General features: G+C 32.8%; 2 protein-coding genes across 4 annotated transcripts; one reads left to right on the top strand and one right to left on the bottom strand.

Moving 5' to 3' along the window:
• Positions 1-371: 371 nt before the first annotated feature.
• Positions 372-11,792, top strand: LOC106139513 (serine/threonine-protein phosphatase PP1-beta catalytic subunit). Of its 3 annotated transcripts, none has more exons than XM_013340973.2 (7): positions 372-508; positions 2,205-2,336; positions 3,512-3,727; positions 4,129-4,320; positions 5,494-5,645; positions 8,271-8,405; positions 10,110-11,792. In XM_013340973.2, exons 1-7 carry the CDS (start codon positions 460-462, stop codon positions 10,206-10,208), a joined length of 975 nt encoding a protein of 324 aa, XP_013196427.1. In that variant the 5' UTR covers positions 372-459; the 3' UTR covers positions 10,209-11,792. The 3 variants fall into 3 exon arrangements, with proteins under 3 accessions (XP_013196427.1, XP_060804031.1, XP_060804032.1); XM_060948048.1 differs by having other exon boundaries at positions 9,996-10,119; XM_060948049.1 differs by lacking the exon at positions 372-508 and adding an exon at positions 698-718.
• LOC106139514 (uncharacterized) lies at positions 11,543-14,579 on the bottom strand. Its single transcript, XM_013340975.2, has 3 exons — positions 14,317-14,579; positions 14,005-14,214; positions 11,543-12,124 (listed from the first exon to the last, which is right to left on the bottom strand). The coding sequence occupies exons 1-3, from the start codon at positions 14,430-14,432 to the stop codon at positions 11,806-11,808; spliced, it is 645 nt and encodes a 214-aa protein (XP_013196429.1). The 5' UTR covers positions 14,433-14,579; the 3' UTR covers positions 11,543-11,805.
• Positions 14,580-16,939: the final 2,360 nt, after the last annotated feature.

Here is a 16,939-nt window from a genome sequence, read left to right as displayed (position 1 = left end):
AATATGTATGTATATTTGTGTGGTTACCAGCACCAATATAAAAAAGAATAAGACCACTTCATTCCCATGGCCCAAGTCTAAAAGACAGTCTTAGAAGTCTATCTCTTACACCTAGAAACCTGGGATTTTCTTTTTAGGTGACGAGCTAGCAACCTGTCACTATTTAGATGTCACTATTAGATATGAAACCTTGGCTGTACGTAAATGTAAAGATGTGACAATAAAGTGCAGCCATATGTTGCAATACTATAGATATTATAGTTGTTTAAATAGTTTTGCACCAAAATTCACTATCGATAAGCGATTCTTTCTCTTTAAAATATTAAAATATCGTATGTTGAACGAAACACTATCGATAACTACATGGTGCGTCAACACTAGTGGCAGTCTACATTCTACAATGGTGTTATGTGTGTCGAAGGATTTGACTTTTTGACGTAAATTATTCGTGTAGTAAATATGGCTGACGAACTCAATGTTGACAGTCTAATTCACAGACTTTTAGAAGGTAAAGATCTTTTTCTTTCATAATCAGTGCACACCAGATCCTATATTTCCAGATTGTTTTATTAGATTAATTGATCCAAGCTCATTGTGTTCATAGTTGCGTAATTATATCACCGAGTATGTAGTGGTATAGAAACGTCAAACTCATAAATAAATCGATTATCCTAAATTCTTATCAGATTCCACAATTGATGTTCGCCCTTTTTATGAGGTAGCAAATATCTATTTTCGGCTTTGGAATGAACTGTACTATATTATAAAGCAAGGCTACACTACAGAAGCATTCTGTTGCCAATGATGTCAGACTTCATTGCATGGAATACTTCTATGAGCCTGTTGTTGTGCTTAAATTTATTACTCGATTTAAACTTATTTATTTTACTTTATTACGCTGCTTTTTGATGGGTTACAACAGTATACAGGCTGCAACAGGAAACGGCGAGGCGAAAAGGGAAATTGAAAGACATCTTTTCAGGAGAATGTATGGTCACATAAAAATTGTTGAGCTAGATTGTTTATTTTGTTGTCCCTTTAGTGAACAGTCCCAAGAGACAGCATCACAACCAGTGCTCCATGATTCCATATCTTTCCTTTTCTTGTTGGAATAAATTGTTTTTACACTTGAAATAAAATTGCCTCATGAACTAAACTTTGCCTTATAATTTTTTAATCAATTTTTCATTTGTTTTACTTTTTTTTATAATCTATATAATTGTTATTTAATAATTGTTAATAAGCCAAACATATTTTTATTATATTCAAGGTATACACTATCTTTTTATTTTAAAATAACTGAGAATTTTTCAGCATTGTGAAGTATATGTGTGTTCCTGTGTGTTTTTGCTTGAAATTGAAAGTGTCATTATGATTATTTTTTACATCTGAAGATTAAGTGAATTGTTAAATTTGCATGTATTATTTATTAGAACTTCAATTTAGCTATTTACTGTGAATGGTTCTTCAGTGAGGATTAGTTATAAATATGATACAATACAATATACAGTATTAGGTACATAAACCATGGCTTGTTGATCTACCTATAGAATATTCCATCAAGTAAAAATATTCAATCTAAAATAATATTTACACTAATCATAAACTTCAGGACCTTCACAGATAGAGCTAAATGTATATTCTTTGACTACTGTAAAACTCATTAAAACATCCATAAGACAGCTAAGTAGGTATTCTCTTTTGTATTGTGTTCAACCATTGTTTGCTTGAAATGACAGTTGTCTTGTTCCTAGTCCTATGCTGTTATGAAGAATCATTCAACCATGTATTATCTCAGTTAAGGTCAACTATGTTAAAAGAGCTCTACTGATCAATATATTATTTTATCAGGCTCGTCTAAATATAATGTCCAATTTTGTTATTCTTTCAACATAGTGCTTCAAATTCATATGCTTGTCTGTTTTGATCCTTTAATGATTTATTTTCAGTAAATTTTATGATTTTAATCCAAGTAATCTGACTAATTCAATATTATCACAAGATTTTAATCTATTGAATTTTTTATAGTTTTGGTTGGCAGTTAATGTTGCAATCTTGCCTTGCCTCTAAAATTGATCTGGATGTTATCAAGGCAACAGAAGATTCTGGTTTGAAATATAGATTATTGAATATGTCAGTTTACTTCATGAAATTACTGAACAAACAGATGTCTTAAGTTTTTAAAACACAAAATTTTGTTGTAGTTCGAGGATGCAGGCCTGGCAAGACAGTGCAGATGTCGGAGTCAGAGGTCCGCGGCCTCTGCACCAAGTCCAGGGAGATATTCCTGCAACAGCCGATACTACTGGAGTTGGAGGCACCGCTCAAAATTTGTGGTAAACTCATAATATCATAACTTGTTGTAATACAAGTTACTTTTGTCTTACCGCTATTTTTTTTTATAGCTGGCAAATAAGTATGTGTCCTTTGGTTTGCCTTCATTCATAATAACAATGTTGTTTGCGTGTATATCTATACTTATATAGCTGAAGAGTTTGTTTGAAAATGCTAATCTCAGGAATTATTGATTTGAGTTGAAAAATTATTTTTGCGTAGAATAGACCATTTATCGAGGAAGCTTTAGGCTATATAACATCACGCTGCAATTACAAGGAGCAAAGAAATAATGGAATATATGAAAAAAATGGGGAAAATTATTCATCCTTGAGGGCTTCAATGCACAGCATAGTAGGCACAGCTAGTTTATTATATACGTACATTATATGTATACTTAGGATATTATCATAAAATAAATCTACATACATACATACATATGTTCACGTCTATATACCTTGCGGGGTAGACAGAGCCAACAGTCTTGAAAGGACTTAATGGCCACATTCAGCTATTTGGCTTAATAATAGAATTGAGATTCAAATAGTGACAGGTTGCTAGCCCATCGCCTAAAAAAGAATCTCAAGTTTGTAAGCCTATCCCTTAGTCGCCTTTTACGACATCCATGGAAAAGAGATGGAGTGGTCCTGTTCTTTTTTGTATTGGTGCCGGGAACCACACGGCACTATTAAAATAAATCTAATTGCTAGATAATGGTATTAAGAAACTTAGGAACCAAACTATTCATTCATTATTTTATCTAATCCTTAATTATTAATTATAGGGCATTAAACATATGGGCATGTATAGATATAATGCCCTAAACTGATATTAAAACTTTCGCGTTGCATTATACTAGCCATAGCCCACAGGTTTTCAGTTGCTCGAATGACCACGGATCTTTGTAACATGATTTGAAATGTCCGAGATAAAATAAAGGTACATTACATGCGCGTACCTATATTATTTTTAAAAAGCATAATCTTGTTCTCATCCATGGAAATTTCCAAATGTTATTGCCACCAAAGCATGACTTAACTACTATATCTGTATGTGTGCCAAATAGCAGCATTCATTTTGTTCTGATTTATCTTCGCATTGACAGATAAGCCAGTCATCCCCTTCTTTTATACATTTTATGTAGCAACTTTTATATAACAATAATGCAATGTTACAGGTGATATTCACGGCCAGTACACAGATTTACTACGTCTATTCGAATATGGAGGTTTCCCACCGGAGGCCAATTATTTATTCTTGGGTGATTACGTAGATCGTGGCAAACAATCACTGGAAACTATATGCCTCCTGCTCGCATACAAAATAAAATATCCTGAGAATTTCTTCTTGCTCAGAGGAAACCATGAATGTGCCAGCATAAATCGTATTTATGGTAATGAGTTCTGTAATTTTTAGCTTTTTTTTTAGTAAAATAATAATAACTTAATTAGGTATTTAGTAAAATCATGTATTGATTTACCAGTAAAAATTTTTTCAATCTTTATTTTATTGATCCGTGTTGTAAAATAATTTTAAGCGACACAATTTTTTCTTCAGCTGCAAATACCTTTTATATCTTCGTTATATTAATACCACTGAAATTAAAACCAATAAGGTCAGTAGTACACTTTATGAAAAACCATCTCTCAAGTCTTAGTAAGGTACGAAAAACTCGATCTCAATTTTATTCTAAACTTGATAATTTACGTAATCAACTTCTCAACATGACATGTAAATTGCAGTCTATATTTAGATTATTACATCGATTATCCTACGATCAATTATCCTCTACAGGTTTTTACGACGAATGCAAGCGCAGATACAACATAAAACTGTGGAAAACATTCACGGACTGTTTCAATTGCTTGCCGATTGCCGCCATCATTGATGAAAAGATATTCTGCTGTCACGGTGGCCTGTCTCCAGACCTTCAGGGTATGGAGCAGATTAGGCGGATAATGAGACCGACTGATGTCCCAGATACAGGTAATATACATTTGAATTAAGTACTCTCTCTTTCACACAGAACCCCGTAAGAGATAAAGACGGCACATCTTTTCTTAACATCTATGGGATGAAATGCAGTAAGTATGTTAGAAATTTCGGGAAATCCTTTTAAGCGGACTTCTACATAAGCAACTATCTACATATATTTGCGTTTGGCATGCTTGATCGATCCAGTAGTGTGGCTATTTTTAAATAAAGAATCATGAACTGAATTTATAATCCATACTCTTCAATCTAGTATGTGGCGGATTTAATTGTGCCAATTAGGACAATAGATTGTGTCGTTATCATTGTTAATTGTTGATTATATAGTCATTTATTGTAAGTAATGATTGTGAGTCATTATATTACAGCTCGTCCTTGGAATGTTATTGAATGAATTGTTAAGGTTCTGCCATGAGTAATCGAAGTTCTGGTTCTCACGCGTTTCTTCGAAACTTTTGTCGATACTTTTTGCTTTTAACATATCTTTTTATCACTTAGGATTAAGTATGTCAAATTCCATGTATTTTTCGTCGCCTGCTTAGAGAGGTCTTTTATAGTTCCGCCACAGATATAGAATTACCTGTTTCAACCTTAATATTTCAGACAACTTGCGAATTTTTTAACACTTTACACCTACTAGCTTTGTATCTAAATTGTTTTAGTGATTTTAACTGTGCATTGAATAACTGGTTTATTTATTCAATGTTTCCTCTATGTTTTCTATATTACTTACAATCGTGTGGGTTCCAACAGTACCAGTAACAATAACAGTAGTGGTCAGTACGATGAAAACTCCGAATTTATCAATGGATATCGTATGACTTAGAAAACAAAATGGCAAAACTAAGCTAAATAAGCAACCTTTGAGCTTTGTTTTAATATAGCCTTTAGTTTGCGAAGGGCCGACTACAGTCGATCTGTGTAAAATTACTAATGTAGTCAAATCACCGTCAATGTAATGACCCCGGGCTCTAAAGCAATACAGCAAATGTAGGCAACCGTGAACATACCCGTGAGCACTCGCCTGCAAATAAACATGACATTTTTTAATTATATTTTATTTTAAATCGAAAATGTGGTGTAAAGTTGCCCTGCGGACGACTGTACTATTCCTACAATTTACAATTGTAGATACAAAGAATATCCATCAAACTTGTATGTTTTCAGGTTTACTATGCGACTTGCTCTGGTCAGACCCGGACAAAGACGTGCAAGGTTGGGGTGAGAATGACCGCGGTGTCTCGTTCACATTCGGCCCGGATGTCGTCAGCAAATTCCTTAACAGACACGATTTAGATTTGATCTGTCGTGCCCATCAGGTAAGTAAGATTTTAAAATTCGGGTTTATTTATGTTTTGTTCAGGGAAATGCATAGAAAATCAGATTCATTGTAGTCCTTAACTTTTACTGTATACTGTATATTGTTTAGTCGGTTTTGACTACTGTAAACAGACAGATGCGTATGTCAATTTTTAAAATGTTATAGGATTAACTCGCGACTTGGCTCACGAATAATGTTGCCTATGTTTGACCTCTGGTTCTAAAGTCGATTTCAAATGTCACATAAAAATCTGTCCAGCAGTTACCCGTGAGTGTAACAAATAGATATTTATATAAAAGGTATACCTTATTGATCACAACAATTATAATTCTGACAGAAATGATTGACAATAAGCAGGCTACAGGTCACGAGGCTACCTTTTGTTCAATCGTGACATACATACGAAACTCACTGAAAGACAATATGTTTCTTTGAACAACTGTCTAGCACAAAACATATGAAGTAACTTTGAACAAGGTGTACCTTATACGATGTTGCAGTCAATATGTTGGAATTTCTGCAAAATAAACGACAATATCTCCCATCTTTATTCCTGGTCGTACCCGACACTAATATGGTTCAGAGCTCAAGGTCAGCTTTCTGAAATTATTTATTTCCATTTTGTCCGGTCTCTCTCCATTCTCGGTTCCGCATACTCTTCGGTATGCTCCTTCTGCCTAGGCCCAGCGGAGGCAGCATTGAAATATTATATTACAAAAAAACGTTCTTTGGAGGAAAATGCAAAGCTTGTTTTTATTTATTTTATATTATATTTATGATTATCTTATGTAAAAAGTAAGTTTATATTTTGGGATACCAACCCAACTTAACAAGACAATAATTTTCTTTAAAAGAGACGTTATTAATAACAAAATAACTTTTATTACTGCTTTTAGGCCTTGACTTTGAGAATTTTTAATTATAATGCCTATGTTAATTAATTGTAAATACACCTTTCACATTTATATGAGTAGAAATAATAAAGAATGTAGTAATGAGTGAGCGGCGAGTTATTTACAAGAGACTGCGACCTTGCGCTGAAATGTAACAAAACAATAATGATATGAACCTCACGGAAAATCCGTATGTATTATGTACTTAAGTATGTATTTATGTTCTTTACTCTTTAGTAAGCTGATTGGTAAACATTTGAGCAAGATGGAAATTTGTAGGAAAATTTAGTTTTATAATATTTTTAATATCAAATAATGTGGCTCAAATCTTATATTTTGAGAAAAAATATTTTCTCAAGTAATGTACCCACGATCTGATTATATTTATAGACTTTTGAGTATTAATGATGTGCATTGAAAAAAAAAACAAAAATTCAAAATGATTTATTTGCATACAACTGGTACAAATGTCACAAGTAAGAATTTGAAAGCTATTGCAATCGCAATACATGTATGGCAGTAGTTGCCAAAATGTACATAGAGATTTAAAGAATTAATGAAATAATCCAGAATCCTTGGATGGTAGCTCACAATAATGCAAAAAAAAAACATTTATATCCATAAGAACGATTTTACCAAATTACTAACTTTGATAGCGTAACGCCACATATTTATTTGTTATGTCAATTTCTGAGAAGTCTTATCTTATATTTATCTTTGTCTCCTTATGAATCATAATATTGGGTAAAAAAAGATTGTCTTCTTTATTTTTTTCCTAAGATATGTTTTTTTTTAAAATAAAATAAAACTTCAATAGAGTACATAATATATTGAACCATTCAGTTCACTAGGTATTATAACTAATATATTGCAATACAATAATAATAGACATATTGCAATACAATCGATTCTGTCTACGCGTGTTCCATTTCATAGTTATCAAACGTTAACTTCAAACTGATTGTAAACTCGCTTACAAATCATCTATTATTAGATCTTTTGTGCTCCCAACACTAGAGGTAGCGTGTACGGCTACCGTCCTTTGTTGAGATCTGTTTAGAGGATTGCTCTTGTTATTCGGTTCTAGGCACATTTGAATAGGATCATTCCCACGCTGCGCATTCCCGTAGACTCCTCTTACGAAAGAGGCGACTACGGGAATTTGCGCACATTCATCTTGAGTTAGCTTTCGTGCTGTCCCCATAACATGGCGCGTGCCATGGTCTGGTAGCGAAGGGGAATCATAGTGTGTGCCAACTGCTTATTTTTCCATGCAGGTTATAATAGTATTTAAATCTCAATTCTATCATTAAGCAATGCAGCTGACCGTGTCCTTATCGTCTTTTTGAGACTTTTAGCTCAGTCTGTCTCCGTAAAATATATATAATACTATCTTTGAGTTACTATCCTCGAACTTTGGATCTTGTTTGAGCTATAATGTAACCACACAGATTGATCTGGGTGATATGAGGTTTATTATAATTTTTTGTGCATCACTTATGATGTACCTATTCATGTAATGTAAGTATATTATAAAGTCACAGTCAGTTTCACATTCTATATGTATGCTCTAATCTCGGAAAGTTATCGACGTATTTTGTTCCTGTTTAAAATGTAGAAAAGAGGTGTTTATGAGAAAGGTTTATATCTATAAATGTTACCCGTGCAAAGCGGGTACGGGTTGCTAGCAGTTGTGCAATAAAATAAATTTATTCATTACTGAATTTTAGGTGGTCGAAGATGGATACGAGTTCTTCGCGAAGAGGCAACTCGTAACGTTGTTCTCCGCACCAAACTATTGCGGTGAATTCGACAACGCTGGCGGTATGATGTCCGTCGATGAGACGCTCATGTGTTCTTTCCAGGTATGAAGTCATAAAATATTTTAAAGCAGGTATTACACTTGATTGAAAATCTAGTTTTTCAATAGGCAGAACAGCAAATAATAAAAGTGGTGTCAATGGCGACTTTTTCGATACTACGTAAGTACTATTTTTGATTGTATTGCGATTAATATAAGATATAACATTTGTCCGCCTACTGAAAAATTTCTCTTAAATTTTTTTCTAAATCACTTGGGAAGTCTTCATTTAGTCAAGTGTAATACGGGCATACAGGGCGCGATTAAATTTATTTTATTAATTGCTAAGTTTTTCTGCAGCTGAGGAAGTATAGTCATAAAGTTTCGGATGAATGGAAACTGGAAAAAATGTTTTAACTTTTTAAATTCTTCGTGTTGCACTATTCATAAATAATACAGGTATTAAACGCGAGAGGAAAATAAGCTTGTTGTAATGGGGTGTGACCATAACTTATATCGATAATTTATATAATTATATAATAACATACTCATTAAACCTAACTCTTAACTACCTTTTGTCAAGCGAACCAAATAACACCTGTTTCCATTAACCCACTTAACTGAATACCAGAAAAGGAGAATTTTGACATTTTTTATTAAATATTTATAAATTTTTCTTCGTAACCTTTCTTAAAAATTTATACCAGAAAGGCTTTTTGTAACGATTTAAAAAAAAATCTCCGCTTCTTATACCAGTGCATATTCATTTTATTTTGCGATTTACTTGCATTATTTGTTAGGGTATTTGTTGTTTTATAAATACCTTTTTTACCAATTTAATAAAATAAAATGTATTTTATAATGTGGCCTAAAAATAAACTGCCCTAACAGATTTTGTAAATGTACAAAATAGTTTTTGAAAAGCAAGCTCTCGTGATCATAAAGGTATTAAGGCAAGACTGAAACAAAAAGTGCATAGATACTTACTCTTAAAATACACATTTTAACAGCATTGGTTTCTTAAAAAAAATTGGATGGGTAGATTATCACCCTTTACATTTTCACAACTTCTTAAGCCTAATCCAACTTGCCTATATCTCCTTTATGTATCTGATATTATAATCTCGCCTTAATTTTCTATTTAATTACACCTGCACCTCAAAAATCCTCTGCGTCAGAAAATAAATAAAAAAGTATTCTTAATTTTTTTCCACAACTATACAGTTAGAGTTGACTTCTGGAATTTTATTTTCTGTAATAGAGGACAAGCAATGAGGTTAGACTGTAGTTATGTGGCTAAATATTCATTTAACATGCAAAATAAGAAGTAAATGCATTTTTGTTATTTAGCCATTCCATTGTAGACTAGCTTGTAAAGGTGTTCTAAAAAAATTATTGGATTAAAGTGGGAAGAACAGAGTATAATAAAAATCTATATTCAAGGGAAAATTTGTGTACATCAATCCTTGAATGTAGAAAGCTCTGTTTAACCTGCAAACTCTAAAGACGTGATTCGGTATCTGTATACACCTAATATATCTTAAAGTAGAACCAGTAGTGTCACGAATTTGTTCTTTTTACTATGTAGTTATTTTTTTTACACTTTTAATTTATTTTTCGACATAGTAAAATGGATGTTTTATTTGGTGTATAGATATTGAAACCGTCAGAGAAGAAGACGAAGTTGCAATAGATTTTTTTTCTTCGCACTAAACGTTAAATAATGTTGTTGAACGTTGCCAAAAGTGAAGTATTATTTGGTGTGTAGATATTGAAACCATCCGAGAAGAAAGCGAAATATCAATACAATGGCATCAACAGCGGCAGGCCCGCCACGCCTCAACGGTCGCCACCAAAAAAGAAATAACTGACGTTCGGAATCCAGTGTGCGGCACAGTGAGAGGAACGCTACAAATGATTAATTGTATCATGTATTATAATTATGTTAGTGTGGTCATTGGACAAAGCCGAATAATATGTCGCATATTGTTAAAATTTATTTATCAATTTGCTTGTGCCTTCTTATTTTTAATTTTAATTATTAATGTGAGTGATATTAATTTATGAATTTAGTTCTACAGCGTTGTGGATGCAAAGACATGAGCTATTCGGCGATGCCTCGGTGACTATTGCTTTTTCGATCCCTGATGTATCCTACACCGGAGTGTACCCTGTTATGTTGTTCTAACATGTTGATGTTGAAATGAAATTGTTTAGTTGATATTGAAGACTCGGGGTGGGGGCTAGCGATCTTAAAGATGCGGGCATTGGATGTAAAGCGTCGTTACATTTCATATTACTATTTATTAAGTTGTAGTGGATCGAAAGCACATTTGCTTTATTTATTCTGTAACTAATGTGCCTATAAATGTAAAGTATGAATAGGTCTCGTATAAGTGACGACAAATTGTTTATTTGAAAAATTCTAGGATGTATTAGGCAAAATTATTTTCCAAAAATTTTACAATCGTCCATCAAATTTTTCATTCTATTAGTTTTGTACACTTAGTGTTTATTTATTTTTGGGATTTATCCAGTTGTGGGACTGGCCTAAGATGATATTAACCTTCACTATGTCATGTCATAGGAAATAAGTGTCTTACTTCCTGACAAGACCGCATCGCATTCACCTTTTATGTTTGAGAGTGAAGAACCCAGTGAAATTGATAATGTTATTTCGCACTCAGTATTACTCTTTACAAATTAAGTAGACGTTCCAAAATTAAGATTTGGCATGATCTCTCGTCGGAGGCTGTCACGCGCTGCAGAGGTAGCAAGTCTCATGCATTGATATAATTTTAATAAAGGTGGTAGAAACAGTGTAGTCCTCGCAACATAGTGCAATTGCTATATTATTATTATTAAATATTATAAAATTATATGCAGGTTTTGCATTGTACAATTTTATTTTTTAGCTATGTTATAACAATGTCAAATGATTTTCATTAATAAATATAACTATTAAACTAAGATGTAAATTTTTTCTTTCTGTATAATTTGCATTTACTTGTAATTGAAAAATTGCATTGTAATTGTATCTTGTGCTAATTATTAAACATAATAATTAAATCTTTATGTACTATGCTATTAGGATATCATTTTCACTTTTAATATTTCCTTGAATATGCATTAAAAGCTTTATATTTGATTGTCGGTAAATAATGTTGATAAATAATAAGTTGCTATTTTTTAAATTCAAAGTTTGCTTTCTGTAATAGCAGGTGTATAGCAAGCCGTAGGTAGCTGGAACCAAATAAAGCAACATTAGATTTTTATGTGATTTTATCAGTAACACTTTTAAATATCACTAACATTTATTCTCTATTTTCATCTACACTAGTTAAAGATAAGTTCAGAAGATTTTGAGTTTAATATAATTAAAATAAAATTTCGTTGTACTTTTTCTCAAGTGTGTACAATTTTCTGAAATATAAATTTTATTCAAATAATATTGTTGTGCGTTATCAATTTATATCCATATCATCAGACCATGTCAGGTCACTGACGTCTACTGGTTCAGGTATCATCACTTTGACCAAATTTTGATGGTTCTCTAGTTTGTCACCAATTCTTCTTATAAAGTCTTCATTTTTGCGTTGATATTTCTGAATATCCATTTGCAAAGCTTTCAGGTAACCTCTTTTTGCTGAAATAATTTTCTTCAATTTTTGAACTCTTGTTTCATATTCCTTAGCAAGAGATTCTAATAAAACTTTCTGTTTCTGTAAATTTGCAATATCCCTTGCTTTCAACTGTGCTTTTACATCACCAAGTTGAGGTCTCCTAAAAAGCAAAAAAACGATGTCATTATCTATCATCACTCCCGCAAGTATTACCAAATAAGTGATAAAGAAATTTTTAATCAAACCATAGAGCATCAAAACTAATAGTGAGCGTGCAGGTCTACTAACAATTTGTAGAACTATGATCCCCTGCAAAGCTTGCAGAGCGTGAGATGGGAGTGAACACAATCCAGGACTGTGGTCAGGTGTGCCTTAGCCTTTTCTCCAGAGGTAAGAATTCAACCATTCAGATGATAATTTAAAAAAAATAATAGGTGTAGGAAATAAAAAAAAATTAAAACCATCATTATACTAATGAGAGTCTTGGTTAGACTAGGTTCCATTTTGGGACCTTTTCTTTTTCTGGTATATATTAATGACCTGCCAAGCATGATTGAGAAACAGACTGGCATTGTGTTGTTTGCAGATGATAATATGTCACCAATTTTTAAGATGAACCGTATTAGCGAAATCTGTGATGATGTGAATAGCACTTTAGCCGCCATTTCTAAGTAGTTTACAATCAACAACTTACTGTTAAATGCAAATAAGACCCAAAGCATTAAGTTTACACTTCCCAATGTGCGGCAGTCAAATGTGGATATTACTAAAAGTAGTAAAAGATTAGATTTTGTTGATAGTACTACTTTCTTCAGAATAACATTAGATTCAAATTTGAAATGGCATGCCCACGTTTTGAAACTTTCTAAACGGCTTTGTTCTGCAGCATATGCTATTCAGATGTGGCAATTGCTAAGCTAGTATATATTTTAATAGTATAAGTATAGTAGTTATTTTAATAGTTTAATGTCATATGGTCTAATGCTTTGGGGAGCAGCAGCAGACATACAAACTATTTTCATTCTAATAAAAATGCAATTCAAGCTATCTATGGTCTAAAACAAAGAGATTCACTTAAAGAATTTTTCAAAAACCTAAATATGTTAAAGGAAATTTTTGGGAAAAACTTAAGACCCTTTAAAAAAAGAAGGTGAATGTACTAGTAAATCAACAATTATAAGTTGTTAGCATCGCTGGTTAAGATAGGGAAATCATTTCTGATTTATTGTATAAGATTTTATAATAAATTACCAAAAAGTGTTGTTGAAATGAATAATAGGAAATTAAAAAAATAGATTAAAGATAAGCTTTGTAGGAAAGCCTTTTACAGCACCGAGGGTTATATCCTGGCCTGAGCTTGACATAATGGCCTCTTAAATTGTGCATTTTTGTATTTATACAGTGTGTACATATTTTATTTTATCTTTATTTATTTGACAAAATATTGATATTGAAATAATGGTATAGCATATACCAAGAAGTTTGCCTACATTGATTTACATTTATTCATGTTTATTAATGTAGGCAATAATTAAGCGATCTATATTTGTAAATTGACGTCCGGTAAAAATGCTACAGTGGAGTTTGTTCTTCCACTTCTTCTACACATGTGCTATGGAAGCAGTAGTAGTTATAATTAGATTTAAGTGATGTGACATCAATAAATGATACCTTGTATCCAATTTTGAAAATAAATCTATCCTATTCTTGGTGAAAATAGCAGTGTTTGCTGCTTTGCCATACTGGTACCACAAAATTTTTCAAGTGGGCCTGGTAATATGGTCTGAGTTATAAATATATTTATGACAAATTAAACAGATTGGAGTTAGCCTCAAAGTTTGAAACTTGTGGTAGGAGATAACTAACTCTATAATACCCTTATTTACTTATACTTTAAAAGATTAACATTCAAGACCCAGGCCAATCAGAAAAAGTTCATTTCTTGTTACACCCTGACCAGAATTTCAAACCCGGGACCTACTGTGTCACAAGCACACTACAACTGCGCCACAGAGGCTGTCAAAATAGCACAAAACTCACCAAAGCTGTTTATCAGAATCAACTTCTGCAAATTTTTCTTTTTGTTTTTCTAATATTGCCAATTTTGCAGGCATATTTTCATATTCCCACATTGAACTAAATTCTTGCTCCATTTCATCAAGGATAGCTTGTTTCAAACAATTGAACATTGGAATCCATTTGACTCTTCTGAGTTTGGCTTTAGGTACTGTCTCTAAGAAATCTTCAATCCTGCAAGAAGTTCCATACAATTTATTTTTTTTATAATCATCCACGTCCAGTCGTAACTTAATAATATTAATTGGTGCATTAGAACTTAATAACTCTTTTTACCTGACTAAATCAGCTATATTACTAAATTCTTTCAAAATAGTAAGATTATCAAAAGTGATCCCAGAAGAATTCATATCCTCGTCACCAGTTTGATTATTCATTATTTGCTCTCCCATTTCTTGTATCAAAAGGCAATTAATAATATTTTCATTGATTTGTTGATTGCCAACAGCAAACAGAAAAAGAATTCGTTTCAAACTTAAAAACAACGTTGATCTGAGTTCAAGATTCAAATCAAAACCAAGCTGTGTTTTGGCAGTTTGATGACATTGACATTTATTAAGTCAGTAGGGCCAACCTTATAGAAAATGAACAAATGCCAGACTCTATGGTTTAATCTCATCCGACGATTCTGTCCGATTTGTCGTTGACACGTTGTCGGACATACGGACGATGTCTCATACAAGTACAAGCCTTCACCAGAGTAGGTGGAATATAACCTATATTTAAAACAGCTATTTCTAGTGGCAATGGCAATGATTATAAGTTGCAAAGAAGCAAACTTCTTATATCGATAGATGTTCGTATTTTTTATTTATTTATTCTTTATTGTAACAATTACAATTTGTAAAGTACAATAGGCGGACTTAATGCTAATAGCATTATCTAACAGTCTACCATTGGGTTAAGCGGAGAACCTTTGTGTGGGTGCTAATAATAATGTATAACAAACATACTTACTATACGATATATGTATACTAAAAACCTATACATATCTAATATATACCTATATACTACACTAAACATACATATATACATATATATATATATATGTATATATATATATATATATATATGCAGCAAATATATATATATATATATATATATGCTGCAAATATATGTATATATATATATACATATATTTGCAGCAGATTACATACAGAGATTATTTACTCTCTCATGACTGGGTCAGAAACAACTGGACCACGTGCGACTTAAAACTGGCGCGGCTCGGAGAAGCTTGAACGGAATCGGGTAGTGCATTCCAAAGTCTAACAGCTGTAGCAGCGAAAGAATTCGAATAAAAACCTGTACGGTGAAAAGGTGTTGCAAGGGTCAACCTGTTAGAGGAACGTAGGATTCTTTCATGAGTGGAACTTAAAAGTTGAAATTCAGATCTAAGATAACCTGGAGCTAGGGGATTATTAAGAATATTATAAAGTTGGCACAGAATATGAAGATTCCTACGTTGTTGGATGGGCAGCCACTTAAGCTGAGAACGGAATTCAGAGACATGGTCATACTTACGAAGACAGAAAATAAATCTGATACAATTATTGAGAAGACGTTCAAGCTTATTCAGTTGTTCTTCAGTTAGATCCAGACAACACACATCAGCATAATCAATAATGGGTATAACAAGTGCTTGAGCCAGCATTACTTTAGTTTTGATGGGAAGAAAATGTTTCAGACGTTGCAGGTAATGTAGAGACCCGTAGACCTTTCGACTGAGCTCAACGACATATGGGTTCCAACAAAGGTTTGAATCGATGGGTACCGAGGTCTGTATTTTATTTTCTTTCGTGACAAACGATGACCTGAGACGTGACATAAATAATTAAAAATTTGAAGCCGTTTGGTTTACAGCATACATAGTAAAAAATACTTATCCTTATTCTTCCCTGTAGATGTAGTGGGTGATACTAGCGATAGTATTGAAGCTCAATATTGAACCATCAATAAGCAAAAAGAAAGAAGCGTGATTTTATGTATGTATCGGCAGACATCTAACCGTAGTTCTGTCAAAGCCATTTATGAAGAGCGATATCTGATCTGGGGACACGGTAATGCCCCCGCCAAGTCTAACAAAAAAAAAAGCCGTACCATCTTTTTCTCGAAGCAATTCAGGCTATTTTCGACCCCCCCCTATAATTATGATGTGTTAAAACAAGAAGCCTGAATTTTCAGTAGGTAATCAAGCATTATATAAACACGGTATATTTAAAATTTCAGTCAATTTGAACCAGTAGTTTAAGAATGATAATTTGTTAGTTACTGAATTTTGTCACTCATTGTGACTCACCCATCATCAAAAGTCTAAGGCACTTCTAGCAGACATGGAAGCTTCAAATTTAGAATACAAATAGAGTTAAGTGTCTTAATCATGGGAAAACCTAAATATTTTGTAATTTCGGTCCAGTTTTCTAAATACAACTGCACGAATAACTTTGTGATCCTATATAAATGTATAGGATTACAAGGTTACATTTGCAGTTAACGAATCATTACTGTATGATAGAAAAAAATAGGTGTAGATAGGTACCTACTATATGAGGCATAACGGGAGGGGGTATAGGGTGGGTAAGGGTGTGTTTAGCCCATGAGAGTGAACAACATTATTACTTGTAAAATGGCCGACGGAATGAAAAACACATGATTGGACATGTCTTGAAGTACGAAAATCTAAGAAATAAACATAATGGTACCAAAAAGTAGGACTCTACAAAAAGAAGTGAGATGCTATCAAAAACATCCTGTAAAAAAGCCCAAGTATCGCAGCTCAGTCCTTCCTTTCTACCGTAAAAAGTTGTGAGATCCATGTAATACCAAGTCGGTTAATCTATTTAGTCTCTACTTAAAGGACCTTCTGCCTTAAGTTATTACATAACTTATTATCATGCCA

The sequence above is a fragment of the Amyelois transitella genome, chromosome 15 (assembly GCF_032362555.1).
Source record: "Amyelois transitella isolate CPQ chromosome 15, ilAmyTran1.1, whole genome shotgun sequence".
NCBI classification, from domain to species: Eukaryota; Metazoa; Arthropoda; class Insecta; order Lepidoptera; family Pyralidae; genus Amyelois; species Amyelois transitella.
The sequence above is the reverse complement of the archived record's forward strand: the minus strand, read 5'-3'. Positions and strand labels throughout refer to the sequence as shown.

Excerpts from the sequence above, each read along its gene's own strand:
- LOC106139513 (XM_013340973.2), top strand. The coding sequence starts at position 460 with ATGGCTGACGAACTCAATGTTGACAGTCTAATTCACAGACTTTTAGAA. Across the intron at positions 509-2,204 it reads AATTCACAGACTTTTAGAAG|TTCGAGGATGCAGGCCTGGC; the intron begins GTAAAGATCTTT and ends ATTTTGTTGTAG. Across the intron at positions 8,406-10,109 it reads CGCTCATGTGTTCTTTCCAG|ATATTGAAACCATCCGAGAA; the intron begins GTATGAAGTCAT and ends TTTGGTGTGTAG.
- LOC106139514 (XM_013340975.2), bottom strand. The coding sequence starts at position 14,432 with ATGGGAGAGCAAATAATGAATAATCAAACTGGTGACGAGGATATGAAT. Across the intron at positions 14,215-14,316 it reads AATATAGCTGATTTAGTCAG|GATTGAAGATTTCTTAGAGA; the intron begins GTAAAAAGAGTT and ends AACTTCTTGCAG. Across the intron at positions 12,125-14,004 it reads GATTCTGATAAACAGCTTTG|GAGACCTCAACTTGGTGATG; the intron begins GTGAGTTTTGTG and ends TTTGCTTTTTAG.